The sequence below is a fragment of the Canis lupus genome, chromosome 28, assembly GCF_011100685.1.
Source record: "Canis lupus familiaris isolate Mischka breed German Shepherd chromosome 28, alternate assembly UU_Cfam_GSD_1.0, whole genome shotgun sequence".
In the NCBI taxonomy this organism is placed as follows: domain Eukaryota; kingdom Metazoa; phylum Chordata; class Mammalia; order Carnivora; family Canidae; genus Canis; species Canis lupus.
In genome coordinates this window covers 5,682,358-5,706,061 of record NC_049249.1, presented here as the reverse complement: position 1 = coordinate 5,706,061, position 23,704 = coordinate 5,682,358, and the positions used below count along the sequence as shown (strand labels likewise).

Below are 23,704 nucleotides of genomic sequence, written 5' to 3'. Positions count from 1 at the left end.
GCGCACGGCGGCACGATGATGGACGTTAACAGCAGCGGCCGCCCGGACCTCTACGGGCACCTCCGCTCTCTGCTCCTGCCGGAGGTGGGGCGCGGGCTGCCGGACCTGGGCCCCGACGGCGCCGGCCCGGGCTCGGGCTCCTGGGCGCCGCCCCTGCTGCGCGGGGCCGCAGAGGTGACGGCCAGCCCCGTGCCCACCTGGGACGCGCCGCCCGACAACGCCTCCGGCTGCGGGGAGCAGATCAACTACGGCAGGGCCGAGAAAGTTGTGATCGGCTCTGTCCTGACGCTCATCACGCTGCTGACGATCGCCGGCAACTGTCTGGTGGTGATCTCGGTGTGCTTCGTCAAGAAGCTCCGCCAGCCCTCCAACTACCTGATCGTATCCCTGGCGCTGGCCGACCTCTCGGTGGCCGTGGCGGTCATGCCCTTCGTCAGCGTCACCGACCTCATCGGGGGCAAGTGGATCTTTGGCCACTTCTTCTGCAACGTCTTCATCGCCATGGACGTTATGTGCTGCACGGCCTCGATCATGACCCTGTGCGTGATCAGCATCGACAGGTAAGGGCCGGCCGCGCCGTCCCGGGTCCGGCTGGGGGTGTGCCGGCGCTCGCCTATCCTGGGAGGATCAGCCGGACTCGGCCGGATGAAGGGCTGCGCCTAAAACGGCAGCGCCACGCATCAGCCCTACACCAACCGAGCAATTTCGGTTACGGCATAGTCCCCATACGCCTTTAAAAGAAGAGCCCAAAGTGTTCTAGTTTACTGTGGTGAGGATTGTCAAGACCAAAGTTAAAGTATTTTAAGCATTAGCAGTTCCAGCAGGGGGTCCCTTGGCTTGGTGTTTAGAAGGAACGGATTTGATCCTGGCTAAACTTGACAGACCTTGCTGTGAGTCTGAAAGTGTCGTTTCTTACTCTAAGAAACCAGTCCTTGAAAAGCCTCCTTGCTTCCAGATTGTGGGAGCTGCTCCCAAGGCCAGTGAACGGACTGAGGATGGTTGCAGAATGGGGGGTTCTACATGTCTGAACGTTGCACTTCTATGGTTGCTGATCCTGAATCTCATTCTCCTGGAAGTCTGATTCTGGTGTTTGACAATGTTGTTTGCATCCTGCAGGCTTGCTGACTGGAGCCTTACTCCCTGTCTGAATGGTTGGTTCTAGCCTTTCATCATACCCCTTGAGAATTTTCTCTTGAGAACCGCCCTCCCCCCCCCTCCCCCCCAGTGGAGTAATTGAAACAGAGGCTGACCATCTGTCAGAGATACTGGGGAAAAAATTCAGGCCTTGGGTGTCAGATTGGGCTAGGAGACTCCGAGGGTTTCTTCAGACTCTAGAATCACAGGATTCTGCTATGGAGCTGGTCTTTGGTCCCGGAAACACTGTATTTAACTGACAACTCCAAGTATGGTCCCAGTGCACTTTGGCCACCTTATAACTGTTTCTCTTGAAACTGAAATAGTAAACCTTAGGATTCACCCACATAATTCTGTTGTTTTAAAACCCGCTTACAAGACTGGTATCCTGTTGTGTTTGATGGTACAGAGAAACGATGGCTTATTTATTTTGTGGACTTACAGAGCCTTTAAATGTGTAAACCCTCAGCATAGAAGAAATAATTGATGCCTCCACACTTCAAATGATAGTCCCTCTAAAGATAGTCTAGCATGAAACAGATTTTCTTCCTTTTCCTCCCAGTGAACACTGCTGTTTGTGGTTTGTTGATATTTAACATGTTGTCTTGTTTTACTGCTTGACTAGGGTTTATAATTACTGAATAAAGGGAATGATAGGTAAAGGGATATTTTCAAGAAAAAATATATTGTAACTGTGTTTAAAGATTTAGGTTTTTTTTTTTTTTTAATTGATCCTGCCATTTTACATATCATGTTAGGTAGGAACTTCTGAGAGCAAACAAGGAATTATTTTTAAGAAAAGTGCATGAATGGCATATATGAGAATATTAGCTCCAAACTTGACAGCTGAAGTTTTGAATTACTACAGTTAAGAATGACAAAAACACATGCACTCACAGTCTGGCTGTGGCAACAGGAAATAGAAGAGTGCACTCAATATACATAGTAAGTATATAAATGAATTGTGAGCATAAAAATTGGACTCCTAAGCCAACCAAATCAGTCATTCTTGCATGAATGGAGTCCTTTTAAATGGAATTGAGTGTAATACAACAAATAGAATTTTTGCTTCAAGAAATGCATTTATAATTTGTTTCCTTTCATAAATGATAAATGATACATAAATAGCACAGTATACTAAATCATCTCCTAACACAGCCAGTGCTTCTGCTCTGCTGGGCTCATTCAGGTTTGGTTTGGGACTACCCTGAGATTCCTGTATATTAGCTAAAGGCTTTCTTCACTCCATGTGCACATGTGACTTACCAGCAAGCAGCAAGGATGTCTTGAATACAAGGAAGAGGTTAATTCTTTTTGGCAAGAGTTTTCAATTTCTTCATCCAGCATATCCTATGATTGTCACAAACCGGGATAATATAGGGATGTAGAGTCTGTCTCTTTATTTCCTATGAGAATTGCTCCACTGGTGAATTCTACTTAAAAATTATTTTGGAGGATGAACAGAGCATTTTTTTAAGATAAAATAAAGAACTGATAACACTGGAAGACACAGATTGCTTTTCTTCCAAGAAAACACAAAAATAAAAAATGAGAAAAAGGAAAATACATTTGATATCTAAGGTGAATTATTTCTGAAGAGACTGTTTTCTTCAGTTTCATTGTAGAATATGACCACGGATATACAAATGTGCTAAGAAAATATGAAAAATTTTAATATTTGTTTATTCATTCCCTCTTGAGTACAGGGTTAGGTTACAGTGTGCTTTGTGCAGTACTAATCAAAGATGAGTAATAATATTCCTGCTTTTGAGCTCTTACTGTATTGCGAGGATTTGGATATCCGGTGAGCCTTTAATGTGTCCAAGATGGAACCTTTGATTTTTCTTAATGACATCCACCTTACAGGGATGCCTTTCTAGCCTTTTCAATGCAATTTCATGCTGTTCTTCTTCACAGGCTTCAACACTCCCTTCCCCATCCTTTTCAGATAATGATTCATGATCATTGAAAAAGTAGCAATCATTGAATGGATACTTCAATATCTTTCCACCACCAAACAGTCTTTCCTACATCTGTTCCCTTTTTATTTCTGTCCAGTTAAAAGGCTAGAAGACATTGTGTCCCAGCAAAGACCAAACCACCTGCACTTCACATCCCATCCCTTCTCATCTCAAGGATTTTGTTCCTTCCTTGATCCCTCCTCTCTCTTCTTTGCCTTCAGTGTTTCCTCTCAACTGGGTCAAGCTTGATCTTCTATTTAACTTTGGCCTTATGTCTCCCTCAATTTACTGCTCCACTTCACAGTTAAGCTGCTCAAAGAACTGTGCCCACAAGCTGTCTTTATTTCTTTCCTCCTTAGGTAGCTGAGTTTGGCATTCTCAGGTCTACCGAAGTATTTTAACTGGCCTTGTTGGTTTCATTTCCGTCCATCCTTCATTCATTGCCTATGAATGATCTCTTTTTAAATAATTTAAGTGAGATGATATTTACCTATAGTGAAATGCACAGATATTAAATGCATAACTTGATGAGTTTTGACATATGTCTGTACCTATGGACCCACACTCCAATCAGGATGTAGCATATTTTTATAATGCTAGAAAGTTCCCTTGTGCCCCTTTATAGAATCATCTTTTAAAAATAGAAATCAGAGGTGCCTGGGTGGCTCAATCATTTAAGCATCTGACTCTTGATTTTGGCTCAGACCATGATCTCAAGGTTGTGAAATAGAACCCCAAGTGGGACTCTGTGCTCAGCGGGGAGTCTGCTTGAGATTCTTTCCCTCTACCCCTTCCCCCACTCATTCTGTCTGTCTCTCTCTCTCTAAAATAAATCTTTAAAAAATAAAAATAGAAATCAAATTACATTTTATATATAGTTTAAAAACATGTGAAAGAGTTCTATACATTGTTTAGGTGAATTTATATAAGGAGTAAAGGAAAAAAGAGTGCAGAGGGATGGTGAACACCAAACCAAACTCATGGGAGTCCTTATCTCTGGTGGGGTAGGTGGAGGTGTAATGAGGCAGTAGCACACATACCAACTGTACTGGTAATGTTTTATCTCGAATTTTGATGGTTGATACAGTCTTGTTATTTGTTTAATTTTCTGTATGTCTGAAATATATGTTTTAATTTTTTTTGGAAAATACATATAGAAAATGAACAATCCTAAGTATAGAGCTTGACGAATTTCCAACAAGTGAACACTTTGATGTAATCTGCCACTAGATCAAGAAATTGAAAATTACCGACCCAGTAAGGGGGGAGATCCCAGAGATCCCCTTCTGCCCCTCTCCAGTTTTTGATACTTCAAGGATAACTATTATCCTGACTTTTAGGATCATGAATTAGTTTTACTTGGTTAGAACCTCTTGTAAATGGAACAGCTTAGTATGTACTCTTAATTCTGGCTTCTTTTGCTCAATATAATATCTGTGTGATCCATCCATAGTTTTTAGTGTGTCTGTATTTTATTTTGTTTTATTTTACTTTTTTGGTGAGTAGTATTCCATTTAATTTGTCTATAAGTTCACCTGTAGATAGACATTTGAATTGTTCCCAGTTTCTGGATATTACTAATAGTGCTATAAATAAATAATAAATAATAAACATTTGTTTGTTTATAAGTCATTTTGTGGACATGTTTTCATTTGTTTTGGGTAAACACAATGCTCTATACTAAGGTTCCATATTGTATTTTAATTCTCTTTGCCCCCTTACATCTTTTGTGTTGTTTTAATGCATCTTAATCTACATATTTAAAAAGTCTCTTATATATTATTTTTGTTATTTTAAACAATCAGTTTTTATTCTCAGTTCTCCACAGGTTCACCTTTGCATTGTATTTTTTCCTTCATTACCATGCTTTCATCTGGGGTTATTTTCTTCTGCCTAGTTAAACTTTCATTAGCATCTTTTTAAAGTGAGTTTGTTGGTAAGAAATCTTGTCAGTTTTTATTTATCTGGAAATGTCTTAATTTTGCCATCATTTTTGAGTGACGTTTTCTCTGAGTATGTAATTATATGTGTGAGGGGTTTTCTCGGCACTTTAAGACATTCTTCCATTGTCTTCAGGCTTCCATCATTTCTGTTGAAAAATCAGCCATTAACCTACATTATTATTATGCCTTTGAAGATAATGTGTCTTTTATCCTCTGGTTCCTTTTAGGATTTTCTTTTTGTCTTTAGTTTTTATCACGTTTTCTGTGATGTCTCCAGATGTGGCTTTATTGATTATTTTTTGCTGTTAATTTGCTGTCAACTCCACTGGGATTCTTAGTCATTTTTCTTTTTGTGCACTGATATCTCTGATTAGTTTGTTGTTATCTCTTTACATAGTTTTACTGTACCATTTTTTCTCTCTTCTGTGTCTCAAACATACATAATGTAGGACTTTTTTTTTTAAATTTTTATTTATTTATGATAGTCACAGAGAGAGAGAGAGAGAGAGAGAGGCAGAGACACAGGCAGAGGGAGAAGCAGGCTCCATGCACCGGGAACCCGATGTGGGATTCGATCCCGGGTCTCCAGGATCGTGCCCTGGGCCAAAGGCAGGCGCTAAACCGCTGCGCCACCCAGGGATCCCCCATAATGTAGAACTTTTATTCTATCACACGTCTCTTATGCTTTTTCTTTATTTTCCATTTTACTCTGTGGTTTAATGTTGAAAAATTTTTGACCTGCCTTCCAATTTATTAACCATCCTTTCTGCTATGTCTAATCTGTTGTTTAGCTTATCTATTAAGTTATTAATTTCACACTCCTAAAAGTTCCATTTGACCCTTTTTTCCTGTATTTGATCCTTTTTGTTGATTTGAATTCTCTGCCTTTCCATGTAATTTCTCCTTAATGTTATTATACTCTTGAGTGTACATAGGCTCTTTTTATACTAATTCCAATATCTGAGTTACTTGTGGTTTCTTTTTGTGTAATCTGCTTTGGATTTTTTTCCCCTAGGTTTTGGGTCTATGTCTTGGCATGCGAAGCACCTTTGATTATATACTCAACATTTTGTACACAAAATTATGTATGTTGTAAATGATGTTATTTTCCTTAAGAGAAAATATCTGTGAGGCAGGCATATTGGTGGACTTATTATTGTAATCCACTTAGGGGTTGTGCTGACTACATGCTATGTTTTAGTTTTTTTTGTTTTTTTGTTTTTTTTTTTTATGTTTTAGTTTTGATAGAGCTCTATCTGCTACTGGCTGATGCCTCTATTTAAGGTGTAGCCTTTTTGGGATTTCAGCTAAGAGCATAAGGTGTTCTCAATGACCTCTCTCCCCTGGCTTGTGTGGAACTCTTGATTGTTCTCTCTTCAGCACTGAGAGACTGTTAAAACTCCTATTGAAAGCCTTTGGGGAGCTTTCTTTTTGGCTTCTCAGCCTCCTGCTCTGCACAGCTTCAGAACTCAGCCAATGTCTTGAGGGGAATACTGGCCAAGTATCGGGCTTAGTTTTCTACTTCTTCCTTCTTATTGGGATCTTGGCCTCTCAGGTTTTTATTTTCAATAGACTACCAAAGTTTTTTCTCATATTGTTGCCTCTTCATAAGCAGCTCTGCTGAGGCTCTTTGCCTGGATCCTTACCCCCTTCCCCTCACCTAGTTTTGGCAAATGTCCCAAGGGAAAAAATGGCTGCAGAATTTTGGCTCACCTCTGTGGTTCTCTCTTGTCCAGAATTATTTTGTCCCCTCAACTCCTGGTTGTCTCAAAAACTGTGATGGCTACAAGCAGGGGTGTGTCTCTGCTTTACCCAGTTTTTTTAGTTGTTTCAGCAGAAGCAATGGTCTGAAGCATCATGTGGCCTCATCATCGCTAGAAGTAGATGTGTGCCTGAGATATTTTAAATATATACAAATAACAGAAGTGTAACTATGTAAATTGCTCTTCTGAAAACCTTTCATTGGCTTTTCATTTCACTTAGAATAAAACCAAAAGTGTTTAGCACATCTATAAGGTCCCTGATTTGCCCCTGCCTTACTTCTCAATAATATTTTGTACCACATTTCCTCCTGCCTTCCAAAGTATAGTCCCACTGACCCTCTCAGTTTCTCCATCATGCCAAATTCTTTCTGAAATCATACAAACTCACCAACTAACATATTTGCAAAATTATGCATGTCTGGAGTTCTATTCCATAATATATCTATTCCCTAATACATATTTTTGATCCCAGGTTGGAAAGCCTGAAAGTATTTGGCAGAAACACTCCAGAATGGCAACAATTAAAATACCTGAAAAATACCAAGTATTGACAAGGATGTAAAACAAAGGCTACTTTCATATATTACTAGCAGGATTGTAAATTGGTGAATCACTTGAACAAGAGTTTGGCATTATTATGTAGTGTTAAAGATACATACAGCCTGTGATTTTGTTATTTTACCATTAGGTATGTATCAGAGAGACTCTTGTCACCAAAAGTCTTATATAAGATTATTTATAATATCCACAAACTTGGAATCCTAAAACTTGAAATAATATATTTGTGCATCAATAGAATGGATAAATAAGTTGTGATTCATTTGTGTAATAGAATACTATTTGATAATGGTTATCCAATTTGAACATGTATCAAAACTATCTGGAGAGCTTATTAAAACACACATTGCTGCGTCCTACCCCAAGTTTCTGATTCAGTAAGTCTGGGGTAGAGCCAAATAATTTGCATTTCAAATTCCCAGATGATTCTGATGCTCCTGGTTTTGGGACCTTACTTAGAGAATGACTGCTATACTACAATGAAAATGAACCACGGTTAAAATGAATCTCACAAAGTAATTTAAACAATTTGTTGTTATAAAAAAATTGAAACATATTTAGAAGTCAGGAGTATAGTATGAAGAACCTAATGTATCCATTGCCTAGCTTCAATAGGGATCACCATTTTCTTCAACATATCCTTTGAGACTCCTCCATCCTCACAGTATCTTAAGTCAAATTTCAGACATCATGTCATTTCACCCATAAATACTTTGGGGTCGGGATCCCTGGGTGGCGCAGCGGTTTGGCGCCTGCCTTTGGCCCGGGGCGCGATCCTGGAGACCTAGGATCGAGTCCCACGTTGGGCTCCCGGTGCATGGAGCCTGCTTCTCCCTCTGCCTGTGTCTCTGCCTCTCTCTCTCTCTCTGACTATCATAAAATAAAAAAAAAAAAAAATACTTTGGGGTCACAAACACAATGCTGAGCAGAAGAAGCAGAGTTCCTAGGAACACATACAATGAGATTCCACTATTATTTCAAAAATTTGAAACAAACAACTTTGTTTAGAGACCTAGGTAAGTGGAAATTTTAGAAAGAAAAGGAAAGACATATATAACATGAGAACAAGGAGAGTGATTACTTCTTGGCATGCTTTTGAAGTGCTGTAATGATTTATCTCTTGAACTGTGGTGATAATCACATGAATATTCACTTTTAAAATTATTGTCAAAGCATCCATATATATTCTAAGTACTTTCCTGCTTACACATTTTGTTTTATAATCAAAAGGACAGAAGTATTTATTTAATGACAACTTGTGAGGGGCATTTGGATTTACATGAGATGTGTGGTTAATCTGAGCAGATGCTGGTACTCTTTCAGTGTGATCAGCAGCCATTTATTTTTTTGCTTCATGCATGAGGGCAGGAGTCATCTTGAGGTTGTTAACAGTCACAGGAACTCATCTGACTTATTTGCAAGATCCATACTCCTTGGTTCTGACTGGTGTCTGGCTGAAACCTCGCCTCCTTGCCAGGTACCGTGACTCATTTGCTTCGATAATCTGAGCTGCGTTCTTGGCTTTGATTTTGCTGTTATCAGCAGTGCAGGGAGCATTCTGGCTTCTGTGGATCACCTTTCTCTTTAAAGAAGTCATCTTTGCTCATCTCTAAATTAATTTTCAGCTTGTAGGGACCATTTAAGTATTGATGGAATCCTCTTCTAGCTTTGCTATGGGAAGGTGAGAGGGAGGAGAATACACAGGTCTTCTGCTCTTTGTGAGTGATGCTTCCCAGAAACTACTTTTGTTTCTTCTTATGAATTGATGAGCAGGGTAGAGATGCTAACAGCTAATAGGTGTTTTAGTGCTTTATTGTTCACAGACCACTTTCCACACACAGAAATCTTTGGTCCTTCCTTCAGCGTTGTGAGGTGGGCATTGTTGTCTGTACTCAGTGTGGGAGGACCTGGAGGGAGAAAGTGACTTGTCCAAGACAAGGTGAAACCTTATATTCAAAGCCCATTCAAGTGCCATGTACTAATGTATATGTCTTTAAGGAAATAGTAGAAGTTTAGATATGGCCAAGATGGAGTTAAATCCTGATGGAGGTCTCTGAAGAAATGTTGAATTAGACTGGTGATGGAAAGGTGGAGAGTTTCCAGGCAAGGGGAATAGAGATGCCAAGAGGCTGGAGGCAGTGAATCAATCTGTGAGTGAACAGAGAAGGAGCCAGAAGGCAACCTGGGTGAGGTAATAGCACAGGAAAAGCCCAAGTCTGCAAGACCTTGCCCCTTGTGGCAGATGCTGCTGGCTGACTTTCTTGACACCTATCATCTTCTTCCTCCTTACTTACAGGAATTCCTGTTTTCAACTGGAAATGTGGCTGCCCAGAATAAAGACTACATTTTCTAGTCTCCCTTGCAGCTAGGTGTGGCCATGTTACCAAATTTTGACCCAAGAGATGTTAGTAGAAATATTGTGTTTCAGCTTCTTGGAAACTTCTTTCAAGACATTTGGTGTGTGCCTTCTTCCTTCCTTTTTTTGTCCTTGTCTCCATCTTGTTGCTTGGCATTTAAATCTGGTGGCTAGAGGTCTAGCTGTTATCTTGGTCAAGAGAGGACCACACTTGGGAAGGAGGGGCAGTGTGCCAGCAGGGTAGCCTGGATCCTGATGGATGGTGGTTTCCACAGGGTTGCCGGAACCCTGACTTCTTAGTAATGGGTGAACAGATACCATTATGTTGTCTGTCACAACTGCTGAACATAAGAGCCAGTTTCTGACCCCACTCATTGATCATTCCATGGATGTCCACATGTATATATCATAAAACATTATGGAGAGTGTCACTGTGTCATTTTTTTTTTTCTTTGGAAATCCTTTAGAATTAACAACTACCATTTTTGAGAGCCTTTGGTGCTATGTAAATTCCTAAAGATTTTACACACAATATCTCATTTAATTTTCATAACAAGGATGTTTACTGAGTGTCTCTGCTGGCCAAAGGTAAAAAAGAAAGTGTGAACATTTTAAATTCCATTTTGTAGATGAGGAAGCTGAGGGAACACCATATTCTGTGTGGCAGGAACAGCATCTGGATCAAAAGCCCATGTATCCTCCTGTATCACTGTAACCATTGCCTACTGTGTGAGTAGAATACTGTTATACCAGCATTCAAGGCCCTTTATGATTTAACTCCAGATTCCCTTATTGCCTCAATATGACTAACTCCATTATAGACCCTTCCTCTTCAATATGTCAGAACAGAGCTAATTCTCTTACCCCCCACCCCAAAAAAAAATACTTGTTCCTCTCCCAACATTCCCATCCCAATCAATGACATCACTCTGCAACCATTTGCTTTGCTAGATATTTGGGTCCATTTTTGAAACTTCCCATTAAGCCCCCTACTCTCACCAGCCGGTCACCAAATCCTGCTGATTACCTCTCCCATTTCCCTCTCCCCTCAGCCATGTTTAGCAGCTCAACTGGAGCCTCTATCATCTTTCATTTGGACCACTCAAAGTAGCCTCCCAGGAAGCTCCCTGTATCTACTGCCTCATGGTAATGCAGCGTGTATAACCCTAGCTGAAGAATAGAATTACCTGGGCAATTAAAAAAAAAAAATTACAATTCTTGGAGCCCAGCTCTAGAGTGATCCTGATTTAATTGGTCTGGGTGGGCCTGGGCATCAGAATGTTTGAAAACATCCCCCAAGTAATTCTAGTGTGTAGCAAGATGGAAAGCCCCTCAGTTAAGATGTTCTTTTCAAAAAGCAAATGTGGGATGCCTGGGTGGCTTAGCGGTTAAGTGCCTGCCTTTGGCCAGGGTGTGATCTTGGAGTCTTGGGATCGAGTCCCACATCGGGCTCCCTGCATGGAGTCTGCTTCTCTCTCTGCCTCTTTCTCCACATCTCTTATGAATAAGTAAATACAATCTTTGAAAAAAAAAAGCAAATGTGATTTTATTCACAGTACCCGAACTTATCTGCACATTAGAGTCACCTGGGAATCTTCAAAAAATTCCACAGCCCATACCCAGGCTATACACGAGCCCAATTAATGCCCAGTCTCTGGGGGTTGGATTCATACATCCAAATTTTGGAAGCTCCCAAGTTAGTCCAATAGGCAGACAGGTTTGGGACACTAACTAGATCGTGCTGTTCTGCTTTTTTAATGGGTTAATGAGTTCCCCTGTTCATGGGGTAAGATCCTAAATGTTCATTGTGACCTAAAAAATTATATAACCTGACCTCTGCCTATCTCACTAGATTGGGGGTTGGCAAACCTTTTTCTGTAAAGGGCTAGATAAGTATTTTAGTAAATATTTTAGGCTTGTATGTCACGTGGTCTCTGTTGCAACTACTTTGCCATTGAGGCTTAAAAGCAACCATAGTCATTATGTAGTAGATATATGGGAGTGGTTGTATTCCAATAAAACTTTATGGATACTAAAATTTGAATTTCATGAAATTTTTACATCTCATTAAATATTCATTTTTATTCAACTATTTCAAAATATAAATACCATTCTTATCTGGGGGTACTGTACAAAAAACAGGCAGGCCAGATTTGATCCTGTTGGACTTTGCCAACTTTTGCCCAAGATTCAATTTGATTCAATTCAGTTCAGTTCTCTGTCAGTCAGTCAGTCAGTCAGTCAATCTTCCCATCTCCGCCATGCCCCTAATATTCTGGCAACCTTGTTCTTTTTTTAGTTCCTCAACATTTTGATGTTCAGGGCCTCTGCAAGTCTTTTTATTGTCCCTCCCTCCTTTTCTACCTCTTTGGCTGGCTAATTTTTACCACTCTCCAAACAGGTCCTTGGCTAGATGTTTCTGTAGCATGCAAGTTTTCCTAGAATCTCCAGACCATCTTACATAGTCTTATAACTTTCTGCATTTTTTCTTACTAAGACTCACTTCAATTTGTAATTCATGGTTTGTGAAATTAACTGTAATGCATGCATGAACTATGGGATCAATCATCCATACATTCTGCATGGCAGGACCTGTACATTCTGCATGGAATTATTCTTATATTTTGCATGTCAGGAGTCTGTCTTGTTGGAGACTGTCTGCATCCCTAGTGTAGTGCTTGGCACATGGTAGGTGTTTAGTTAATCGTTGTGGATTGATTTGAAGAAGGAAGATGGGTACCTCAGATTCCCAAAGGTCTGGCTTTGACTACTTATTTTCCAGCTTTCTGTGAAACATTCTTCTTGGTGAAAACATAGACGTTTCCCTGGGAAACCAAATTAGGATCAAGGGATTGATGGACCAGAAGCAGCATGGAGGCAGTAGGACAGCCCCAAGAGATTTTCCCATCAAGGTCTAGTAGGCTAGAGAGTCACTTTTCACTCCCATGCATAGGCAGTACACTGACTTTAATAAGGTCCAAGTGACACCAAAGACCTAGCAGCTTAGAGCCAGGGATTTTCTCTTTATTATAATCATTGTTGCAGAGGGAGAATGCAGGCAAAATTGAATGAAAATCCCAGAGCCTTTTTCTTTCAGTGGAGAAACATGCTCGACCAAGCTCAGGTATCTCAGAAGGAGAGTCACAGGTGTCAGGCATGAGAGTGATACTCAAGTAGGAGAGCGCAGTAACTGGCATTTGCAACATAATTTGTTGAGTGCATACTTTGTGTTAGGGCCACTGCCAAGGGCTTTATGTAATTCATCTCACTTCCTCCCCATGACCACTCTGTGGGCACTCTCATCCTGGCCACCTGTGTGATGAGCAAAGGGAGGCTGTTAGAGCTTAAATAACTTGCCCAAGGGCACACAGGAAGAAAGTAGTGGAATCACATTTGGCTGGGGAAATGTCTGACTTCAGGTCTTTTGAGACCCAGAGGGGTGTTGACTTTGTGAACATCAATTGTGAACCACATCAAACACTAGATGTTTTCTACCACCTTTCAGAGAGGACAACTGTGATGTTATTATAATAGTAATTATGTTAGCATAAGTTCATAGTCTCTTAACTAACATTCTCAGAGCCAGATGTGTTTTGGCACCCTCTCCTCCAGTGTTGATCCACGGCATCTCCACTCCAGTCCATCTGTATTAGCTTTTGGGCTAGGGTTAGGGTAAGTTCATTATGGAATATTAAGATCCATTTCTTCACAGGTTTAAGAAAGACTCTAGACCAGCAGACCTTAACAGAGAGGCCAGGTGTGTGGTGTGTGTGTGTGTGTGTGTGTGTGTGTGTGTGTAGAGAAAGGGAGAGAGAGAGGATGCGTGAGCAAGCCAGAGAAGATAGTGGAGCTGAGATTTCTTTAATAGGGCAAACCCTTGTTACTTGTCTCCTAGATATTTGAGTACTGTGGTGATACAAAGGTGAATAGAGACATGGCCCAGACTTCAAGAGGTTATCTAGTTGAGCATGAATTAATATTATTTATTCACATATCAGAAAATTTGGACCTTTAAAAAGTTAGCTTATATCTATTGTTCTGCAGTCAATCCCTGTGTGCTTTGACCTTTCTGGAGGAGTTTATGAGTCATTCAGCTTCTAGTTGCAAACAGTTGGGTTGTTTGAGTGCTTCCATCAATAAAAACCCAGGGACTCTGTGGTCTGTTTTTGAACAGCCTTTCTGTGCCTGAATTATTCTTGCTAAGGGTGGCTGCAAAATTATGGCTCCTGGGCCAGACCTACCTGCCCACTCTTCTGATGTTGTAGTGAAGCGCAGGCTGCCAGCCTCTGGGGACTAAGCAGCTGTGGGCCTTGAGGGGAGCACTCCCAGTGCATCTTTGTGGAGAGCTTGAGTTTTGCACATTTAGCTGGTTTGCATTCTCACTTTCATCATGGACTCTGTTCTGATTCAAATTCCCGAGCATTCTGTATTTCTGGGCATTCTGATAATATTTTTCTACTCTTTCAAAGAATGGCAGCCGGAAAGCTTTCTTCCTTCCTAATGGTTAATTCAGAACATCTGGCAGAACCACACACCTATAGAGGGCTATGAGCCTTAATGGTTAAACCTGGGAGACTTCAGTGGCATGCTATTACAGCCCAGCTATGATCGACCTGATCCAACTGCCTGAATATTTCAGAATTGTATTTTGAGAAATATATATTCTGTATGTTTGGTGTGAAAAAGTCCCTGATAGTCTCAATAAAAGTCTGAAAATTCTTCTGTTTTGATAAATATATTGCCTATGGTTTCATACTTGTTAGTTTTTGGGGATCACAAAGGTTATAGGCCTTTATTAACAACTTCTTAACATATCGAAATTGTCTTTTCTTATTATGGGAGTCATAGGGGATTTATCTGTTCATTTCTTCAACCTTTATTGGTTCCTCAATCTTCATTAGTTACTCTTCTATACCCTAAATAAGACAAAAATAAGACCTTTTCTCTCTTGAATCTTACATTCTGGTAAGAATAAATAGGCCAGAAACAGATACACTTTTAAAAAACACAGTCATTCATTGGTAACATGTGCCATAATGGAGAATTAAAGCAGAGTGATGTATTAATTTAGAGTGGGTTATCACGGAAGATCTTTCCAAGGCGGTGACATGTATATTGAGATATAAATAACATGGTGGCTCCTTCCACAGTTTGGCTGTTGTGGACATTGCTGCTATAAACATTGGGGTGCAGGTGTCTTAGCTTTTCACTGTATCTATACTTTGGAGTTAATCCCCAGTAGTGCAATTGCTGGGTTGTAGAGTAGCTCTATTTTTAACTCTTTAAGGAACCTCCACACAGTTTTCCAGAGTGGCTGTACCAGCTCACATTCCCACCAACAGTGCAAGAGGGTTCCCCTTTCTCCACATCCTCTCCAACATTTGTTATTTCCTGTCTTGTTCATTTTCACATTTCTCACTGGTGTGAGCTGGTATCTCATTGTGGTTTTGATTTGTATTTCCCTGATGGCAAGTGATGCGGAGCATTTTCTCATGTGCTTGTTGGCCATGTGTATGTCTTCTTTGGTGAAATTTCTGTTCAAGTCTTTTGCCCATTTCATGATTGGATTGCTTGTTTCTTGGTGTAGCTTCTTTATAGATCTTGGATACTAGTCCTTTATCTGATATGCGATTTGCAAATATCTTCTCCCATTCTGTAGGTTGTCTTTTAGTTTTGTTGACTGTTTCTTTTGCTGTGCAGAAGCTTTTTATCTTGATTAGGTCCTAATAGTTCATTTTTGCTTTTGTTTCCCTTGCCCTCATAGATGTGTCTTGCAAGAAGTTACTGTGGCCAAGTTCAACAAGGGTGTTGCCTGTGTTCTCATCTAGGATTTTGATGGATTCTTGTCTCACATTTAGATCTTTCATTCATTTTGAGTGTATCTTTGTGTCTGGTGTAAGAGAATGGTCTAGTTTCATTCTTCTGCACGTGGCTGTCCAATTTTCCCAGCACCATTTATTGAAGAGACTGTCCACCATTTGCTTTGACATGGATGGAACTGGAGGGTATTATGCTGAGTGAAGTAAGTCAATCAGAGAAGGACAGTCATCATTTGGTTTCACTCATATGCGGAATATAAGAAATAGTGAAAGGGATTATATGGAGAAGGAGGGGAACTGAGTGGGAAAAATTAGAGAGGGAGACAAACCATGAGAGACTCCTAACTCTGAGAAATGAACAAGGGATAGTGGAAGGGGAGGTGGGCGGGGGGATGGCGTTACTGGGTGATGGGCACTGAGGGGGGGCACTTGACGGGATGAGCACTGGGTGTTATACTATATGTTGGCAAATCTAACTCCAATAAAAATATACAAAAAATAGTGTGGTGGAGCTGGCTCCTTAAAGTTCAGGAGGAGAGCATGCTGGCAAAGGCAGCAGCCGGTGCCAAGGCCCTGGGCTAGTTGACCGGAGTAGAAGGATGAAAGGAGAGCCTCTAAGGAAATGAGAGTAGAGCAGTGGTCACAGATTATATTGGGATTTGGGCCAGGTAAAGAGTGTGGATTTTATTCTAAGTGCAGTAAATCCAGCGCAGAATTTGAAGTCTGGGTGACATGATCCCATTTATAATTTTGATAGTTCACTATGGTTACTTTGTAGAGAATGGATTGGAGAAGGGTAAGAGTGCAAGGCGGAGACCAATCAGAAGGCTTCTGTGGCAGTCAAGATAAGAGATCACTGGGAATAGTGAAGATGGGGAAGAGGGAGGGATGAAGATATGTCTCAGAGGTGCATCAGCAGGGCTAACAGGGTTGGATGTGGAAAGTGAGGGACAAAGAAGATAGAGGACAACATGCTTTTGGCTCAAGCCACCCAGTCAATGGTGATGCTATTTACCAAGTGGGAAAGTCGTAGGACTGGTGGTAAAAATCATGAGTTCTATTTTGAATGGTAAGTTTGATACCTGTGGACATTTGGATGTAAGTTTCTAGAGTTCCAGAGAGAAGTCAGGTCTAGATATACACATTTGGATGTCATTGTAAATGATATTTAAAGCCTCTGTCTGGAATGCCCTCCCCTTTCCTGCCTATTTCCTAAATATTCTTCAAGATTCAGCTAATATATCATGGTCTCTGGGAAGCTGTCCCTGATCCCTAGGTCTGGGTTCGGTTCTCTCCCAGGCTCCTCCTTAGCCTCTGTTATCATCATGCTGAAATGTACTTGTTTCTATTTCTTCCCTACCCCACACAGCAAATGCTGAGGATCCTTGGGAACAGGGGCGTCTTACTCATCACTGTTTGTTCCCAGCTTTTCTTGGCATGTGGAAGGTGCTCAATAAATATGTGATGGATAAGTAAATGAATAAATGAAGGAATGAAGGAAGCATTCATTAATTTACTCATTTGGGTCTTGGGTATAGAACAGGTAGGCAGGGAAAATGAAGAACGTAGGAGCCACACCATTTATGATCCAGTTCTGCCTTGGTGCGCCTTGTTTCTTTTCTCTCTGGGTGGGGACATGATCATAGCTGCCAGGAGCACTTTTTCTGGCTCTGAATGCACAGTTCTGCTTCTCACGATTTATAAAGTCACTGTGGATTTCATTGTCAGGATGTTCTGTCATTAAGGTCTCTTTGTAAGGGTGGTCGGTATAACAGGGTTTTTACCTGCGTGGTGCATTACATGAACATCCCCAGCAGCCTTATTTGATTGGCTTCTGAGCCCCAGAGGCAAGACAAGATGCTGGAAATCGTATAATAGGATCTACTACAGCCACATATATTTCAAACATATCTGAAGAAAGTGGGAAATCACATAATAAAATGTAACCTTGCCTCTGGAACCTCTCATTGCTCTATCTTGGGTGAGTCAGAGGCATTTTTACGATTATACATTGGTTTCTGTCTTGATTCTTCTTCCCTGGAATAGCTCCTATCCTGGTAAATTCCTACGAGACGGTTACGTTCCCCTCAAATGTCACTTGTACATAGCCTTGTGATAGATTATAAAAGTGATCCCAAATTCTTCCCATTCCTCTATGCATATGCCTTTCCTGTGTGACTTTATAGCCCTTCCCATATTGACTCTATGCTTGGCCTTATACCTTGCTTTGGCTTATGGGACTTTAGCAAACATGATGCAGGCAGAGACTTGAAGAGAGCATATGCATTGGAATTTGCCTGATTTTGCTGCTTTGGGGGGCCCTGTGACTGCTTTCATGTGAAGAAGCCTGTTCTGGGTAATGAGAGACTCATGGCTTTGTCCTCCTACTTCTCTGGCTGCCAGTCTCCAGTCAGGAAAATGAGGTTTTCATAAATTACTAAGGCACCAGCAGATCTATCACTTGACCACAGACATAAGAAAACCCACTTGAGATGAACTGAACCAACCTAGACCAGAACAGTGCACTGGCCCACAGAATAGCAAGCTGAATATATATGGCTAGTGTTTACATCTCAAGATTTTAGAGTAATTTCTTATATAGCAGAAACTGATAGCAAGACTTCAGTGATTTGATCTTCCTCTTTCCTGAATTTATGTTCCCATGTTGATTTGTTCATGTTATAGCACAATGTCCATCAAGTTCTCTGGATGTTTGTTTATGAGTCTACCTCCCCAGTAGATCTTGAATACTCCAAGAACAGTAGCAGTATCTGGAGGACTTGTTGGATTTGCCCAACATAAGGCTTATCCCAGTGCCAGGTACCAAGAATGCACTTTGGAAATGTGGGCAGGTTAAATGAATGTATGCAACTCAATTGCAGTATCTTTGAATCTTGGCTTCTGTTTTTACCAACAACCTCTGTACTCATTTCTTCCCCACTCCCTAGCTAGATATCAAGTATCTGATGTTCACTCTACTCTTGACGTTTTGTATTTCCACGTTCTCTTTTATAGTTATGGTGGTCTCTTACCAATCCTTATAATTTCTTAGCATATCCAAAGGTAATAGCAAAGTCCCCCAAATTTTTATAAAAATGAGAGTATGTAGTCATAAAAGACACTGGCCAAAATAAAGCCTTTTGATAAGTATCCAAGTTTCCTTTTTCTAAATTGTATTTTTCAAGTGGCATTATGTGATGACTGATTTTTATTTTATTTAGATTTGATTCGATTTTCAGTGTGTAGGATTCATATTTTCCAAATGAACAGTTTCCCACTGAAAGTTCTTAATTTCATCTTGTCCAAGGTTATGACTTTTCAAACAAATTCATTTTATCTGTAGCTTCAATAAAGATCCCTGATCGATTGTTGGCATTTTGGGAGCCCTAGAAAGTTCTGTGTAGGAGTCTTTCAGAGTTGAAATGAAGGAAGTGAAAGGTAACTTAGGTAAAAATCATTAACAAGTCCAAGAAATTTTTGTTAACTAAATGCCCAGTGAAAGATTAAATGTTACCCTCTATCTGTAGGACTCTGTGCTACATGCTGACCATTTCACTGACTTTTTCCAACAGTCCTGTGTAGTAGATTCTGTTATCTCCATTGTACAAATGTGGAAGGGGTTTGATGAGGAAGAGAATTTGATCAGGTTACTTGGGGTCAGAATCTGGAATCAAACTTGGGTATATTTGATTCCAGAGCTGGTGTCTTACCTCTTATGCTTCTCAGAGAAGGGGATGGAAAGTATGGTCTATTCCTGGTAGATCACGTGTCTTCTTTTAAAGATGAAAATCAAATAATATATCTAGACCTTGGTGATTCACCTCGGGGCACAATATCAGCACCTTGAAATATGTTGACGTTGGTGTGCATGTTGGCTTCTCTTTATCCCTGATTGTCCCAAAGTTCCAGGTTTGGCATGCCAGAGGTCAACTGAGATCAAGTTATCCTGTCCTAAATTACCAAACAGAATCAGAGAATGTGAAAACTGGAAGGGACCTCTGCTAGTTGACATCTCCAGGTCTACTCTCTACTTTTCTCCATTCTGTTCTCTTCCCTGGGAAACAGATACCCTTTCTGGCTTTGGGTTGGGTTCAGCAGGTGGAAAGTTCAGGGAAGTTTATCAGAGGGAGATCCTACCTTCCTTTGGGTCCTCTTGCACTGACTATGCCCCTTGACTTGAAGTCATTGTTCCTTTCCAGGTGGCCCTAGCTACCTGACTCCTTCCTGCTGGGTCCTGTAACTGCCTCCTGCCCTCCTCCCTTTGCACATGGGGTAGTTATTGTTCTGTTGCTGCACTGTCCTTTGTCATCCCCTTACCTCCTGCTCATACCTCCATAAAGAGATTCCTTAAATTATCCTAATTTGAGGGTGCAATTTTTTTCTTGCTGATATTCAGATTGGTATGAACTTCTGGAGGTTATGTAGTCCAGCCTTCATGGTTTATAAAGGAAACCAAAGCATAGAGAAAGCAAGTGCCTGCTTGAAGCAACTGACTGCTAAGTGACAAGACCAGAACTGGAAGGCATACCAGACTGACTTCCGATCCAGTAATTCTCATGTACACTCCAGTGAGGACAGCCTAGTAGCTGTGTAGTAGTAGTGTCTAGTAGTTTAGACAGTTTGTTTTATTTCCTTTCCTTGTAGAACAACTTAACTGAATCACATCTTCCTGTAATGACTGTGACCCAGGTGATTCCTCAACTGCACTTGGGCAACCTGTCAGCTATGTCTTTTGCCTTATCTTGGGTGCTCCAGAATAAAAAATGCCATGAATGGGCTTCTGTTTTTATCTGGTTATACATTTAAAAGCAGTGTAGGCAGATGGCTTGTATGTGAGTGTAATTAGCATCTTCCAGGATAAATGGTTTTTGTTCTTTAAGAAATACAGGGTTTTCATGAGCTTAATAGCACCCACAAACCACAATGGCAGTGAATCCGGTTCTTACCATCAAGGGAAGGAATTGTCACACTGATTATGGATACAATTTTCAAATGGTATTCGAGTTGCAGTTACTGAAACTTGGCTTTGCTGATGCACTGGCTCAAGATAAACAGTCAATCAATATTTGTTGTTAGTAGTAGCACCTAGTCTGTCTACAGCATTGCATATTAATTCTTTGACCTCTGAGGCATTCTCTGTTGGCTGTTGATGCAGCCTGATACTAATTAGAATTCAGATGCCTTGACTTCTTTTTATTTTTTCTGTTCATTTTCCATACCCATGATGATGTAGAAAACACACTGCATTTGGAATCCAAAGGCCTCACTTTTGGGTCTCATTCTGTGACTTCCTTATTAGCTATAAGACATCAATTCACTCTCTTTGAGCCTCAGTATCCATATTGTAAAGTTGGGTTGATTATACCTGCCTCATAGGATGTTTTGGTGGTAAAAAGAAAAACGTATGTACAAGAATGTTCTTTTGTAAGTGGAGATGAGTGGAGAGTATTGATTTTCCTGTAGCATAATTGTCTTTGAAATTACAGACTTGGTGGACTGTGGGTCCTATGTTGACGTTCTGATCTGTGTGCTTTACTAGTTCAGATGGGATCTTCTCTCATTATCTGTGAAGCTTGTGATTTGGATGATTCTAAAGAGATGACTCAAGAAATGATTAGAAACCTCATTTCCTATAGCAGATTTTCCATGTTGTGGGCTGGGGTGTTCTAACAGCATCCAGGTTCTTGCTCCAAGCAGCAATGGTCTGGATTTGTGTCCAAATCTTTTTCCCATTGAAACTTTCCACCTCAACACCTCTTTCAGTATGTTGGGGTTCTTCCTCTCCTTTGTCCCCACCCCTTGCAAAATTACAAAAACAATATTTAAAAGCCACAGTTCTCGTAAGCTGCCTGAGACCTATTTGAAAGGTCTGTTTGATCTTTATTTTATTATGCAAATTAAGTTACCTCCCATCAGCCTCTATCTCTCTCATCAGATCAGCCTACAGGCTGGCTTCCCTTTAGCTTCCCTAGAGGCTGTTGTTCCCTAAGAGCTGCAACATCCTAAGAAAAAAATGACCTTCTTCCCCCTGACATAAATTCTGCACTTTCTCAGAATGCAGAAGCAGCTGGAGTAAGTATTTCTCCCTTTTAAAAAATAGCAGATTTTCCTTCCTGGTAAATGTAGATGTGATTATGATTAATAAAATGCAAATTCACTTAAGAGCATTTAAGGTAGCATAGCGTTTTGTCATTTTGTACTGCTTTAGTCAACTGATAGTAAAAGTGCAATTACTACTAAGTGTGGGTTTGAAAAATGTTTTGACATTTAAAAGGTGTCCTCTTTTTTTGAAGAATAATGGGAATCCCTGGGATATACCCTTTAGCTTATGAGATGCTGCCTGAACTCTATCCTGCCCCAGAACAAGGGGGAAGCTAGCTGATGTCAGTCTAAATAAAGTTCTTGGCCCAGGATCTGGGGTGGTATTAAGGGTTTTTGTATCAGGTTTATGCATTGAGAAATAAAAGTGTCCAGGACAAAAGTGAGTTTGGGAATGAAGAGGACAGTTGGGAGTGGGTAGACCCCAGAAGTAGAAACCAGATACGAGGTGAAGACTTCATGGGGCAACTTGGAGTTGTAACTCTAAGTTATCCACAAATCAACAGATATATGGGAACTCTAAGTTATCCACAAATCAACAGATACATGTAGCTCTAAGTTATCCACAAATCAACAGGTAAGGGAGAATGGGGTATACTGTTCAAAGATAGGGTCTTAAACCTAGCAGATCTCTGTTGACCTTGGGTCCCCAGCCTGAGGCATCTCTGCTTGTCATGGTGGATAAAGAGGCAGTATTTGTGAGAGTGGAGTAGGAGAGATTTTTCTGGGAAGGACTGCAAATAAACACTTAGATTTGTACAGTGGTTCTTATTTTATCTTTTTTGTTGTTGTTTAACCGTTTTATTGAGATATAAGTTACATACCATGGAATTCACCATTCTAAGTACACAGATCAGTGATTCTGAGTGAATGTATAGGGTTGTGTATTTATCACCACAATCCAGTTCTGGAATATTTCCAATACCCCTTCCTCCAAAGACATATATGTATATCTTGCAGAAAAGCATTCTAATGTATGGATATACCACATTTTGTTTTTCTGATTATCAGTTGAAGGACATCTAGGATGTTCCACATTTTGGCTATTATGAATAGTTCTATTTAAGAATATTTGTAGACGGGCAGCCTGGGTGGCTCAGCGGTTTAGCGCCGCCTTCAGCCCAGGGCATGATCTGGGGACCTGGGATCGAGTCCTGTGTCAGGCTCCCTGCATGGAGCCTGCTTCTCCCTCTGCCTGTGTCTCTGCCTCTCTCTCTCTCTCTCTCTCTCTCTCTCTCTCTGTGTCTCTCATGATAAATAAATAAATAAAATCTTTTTTTTTTTAAAAGAAGAATATTTGTAGACAAGTCCTTTGTGACATTATTTTTATTTCTCTTGGGTAGATGACTACAAGTAGAACTGCTAGTAAGAACATGTTTAGCTTTTTTTTTTTTAAAAAAAGATTTATTTATTTGTCTGTTTATTTATGAGAGATAGTGAGCATGAGTGGAAGGGGTAGGGGAGAGAGAATCTCAAGCAGACTCTGCACTGGGAGTGGAGACCTACATGGGGCTCAAACTCCTGACCCTGAGCTCATGACCTGAGGTGCAAATGAGAGTTGGATGCTTAACTGACTGTGCCACCCAGGTGCCTCTGTTTAACTTTCTAAGAAATGATCAGACTATCAAACTATTTTCCAAAGTGGTTGTACATTCCCAAAAACAATGTATAGGACTTTGGTTTCTTCATGTTCACCCTGGTATTTTTTATTATAGCTACTCAGTTGGGTGTGTAGTGGAATTTTGTTATCATTAAATTTGTGTTTTCCTACTGATTAATGATGCTGAGTTTCTTACTGGCCAATTGGGTATTATGTTTGGTGAGATGTCTATTCAGAACTTTTCTCCACTTTTTAATTGGGTTGTTTATGGCTTTATTATTAATTGTAGGAGTTCTTTGTGTATTTTGGATACAAGTTTTTTTTTTATCAGATACAAGAATTGCAGATATTTTCTTCCATCCATAATCTATTTTTAGTACTACGTGAATTATGTTATTCATTTACTGTTGGTGAATATTTATTAGTACTTACTATAGTATAGATACTGCTTAACACATTGGGATTTAGAGA

The 23,704-nt window shown here is 40.4% G+C and overlaps 1 protein-coding gene across 2 annotated transcripts in view; it reads left to right on the top strand.

Annotated features, from left to right (window-relative positions):
• Positions 1 to 23,704, top strand: part of LOC119877688 (5-hydroxytryptamine receptor 7) — an 87,433-nt gene continuing 63,729 nt past the window's right edge. For both annotated transcript variants that reach the window (XM_038578173.1, XM_038578174.1), the window contains exon 1: positions 1 to 560. In XM_038578173.1, the coding sequence (XP_038434101.1) occupies positions 16 to 560 (545 nt within the window). In that variant the 5' untranslated portion in view covers positions 1 to 15. The remainder of the gene's footprint in view (positions 561 to 23,704) is intronic.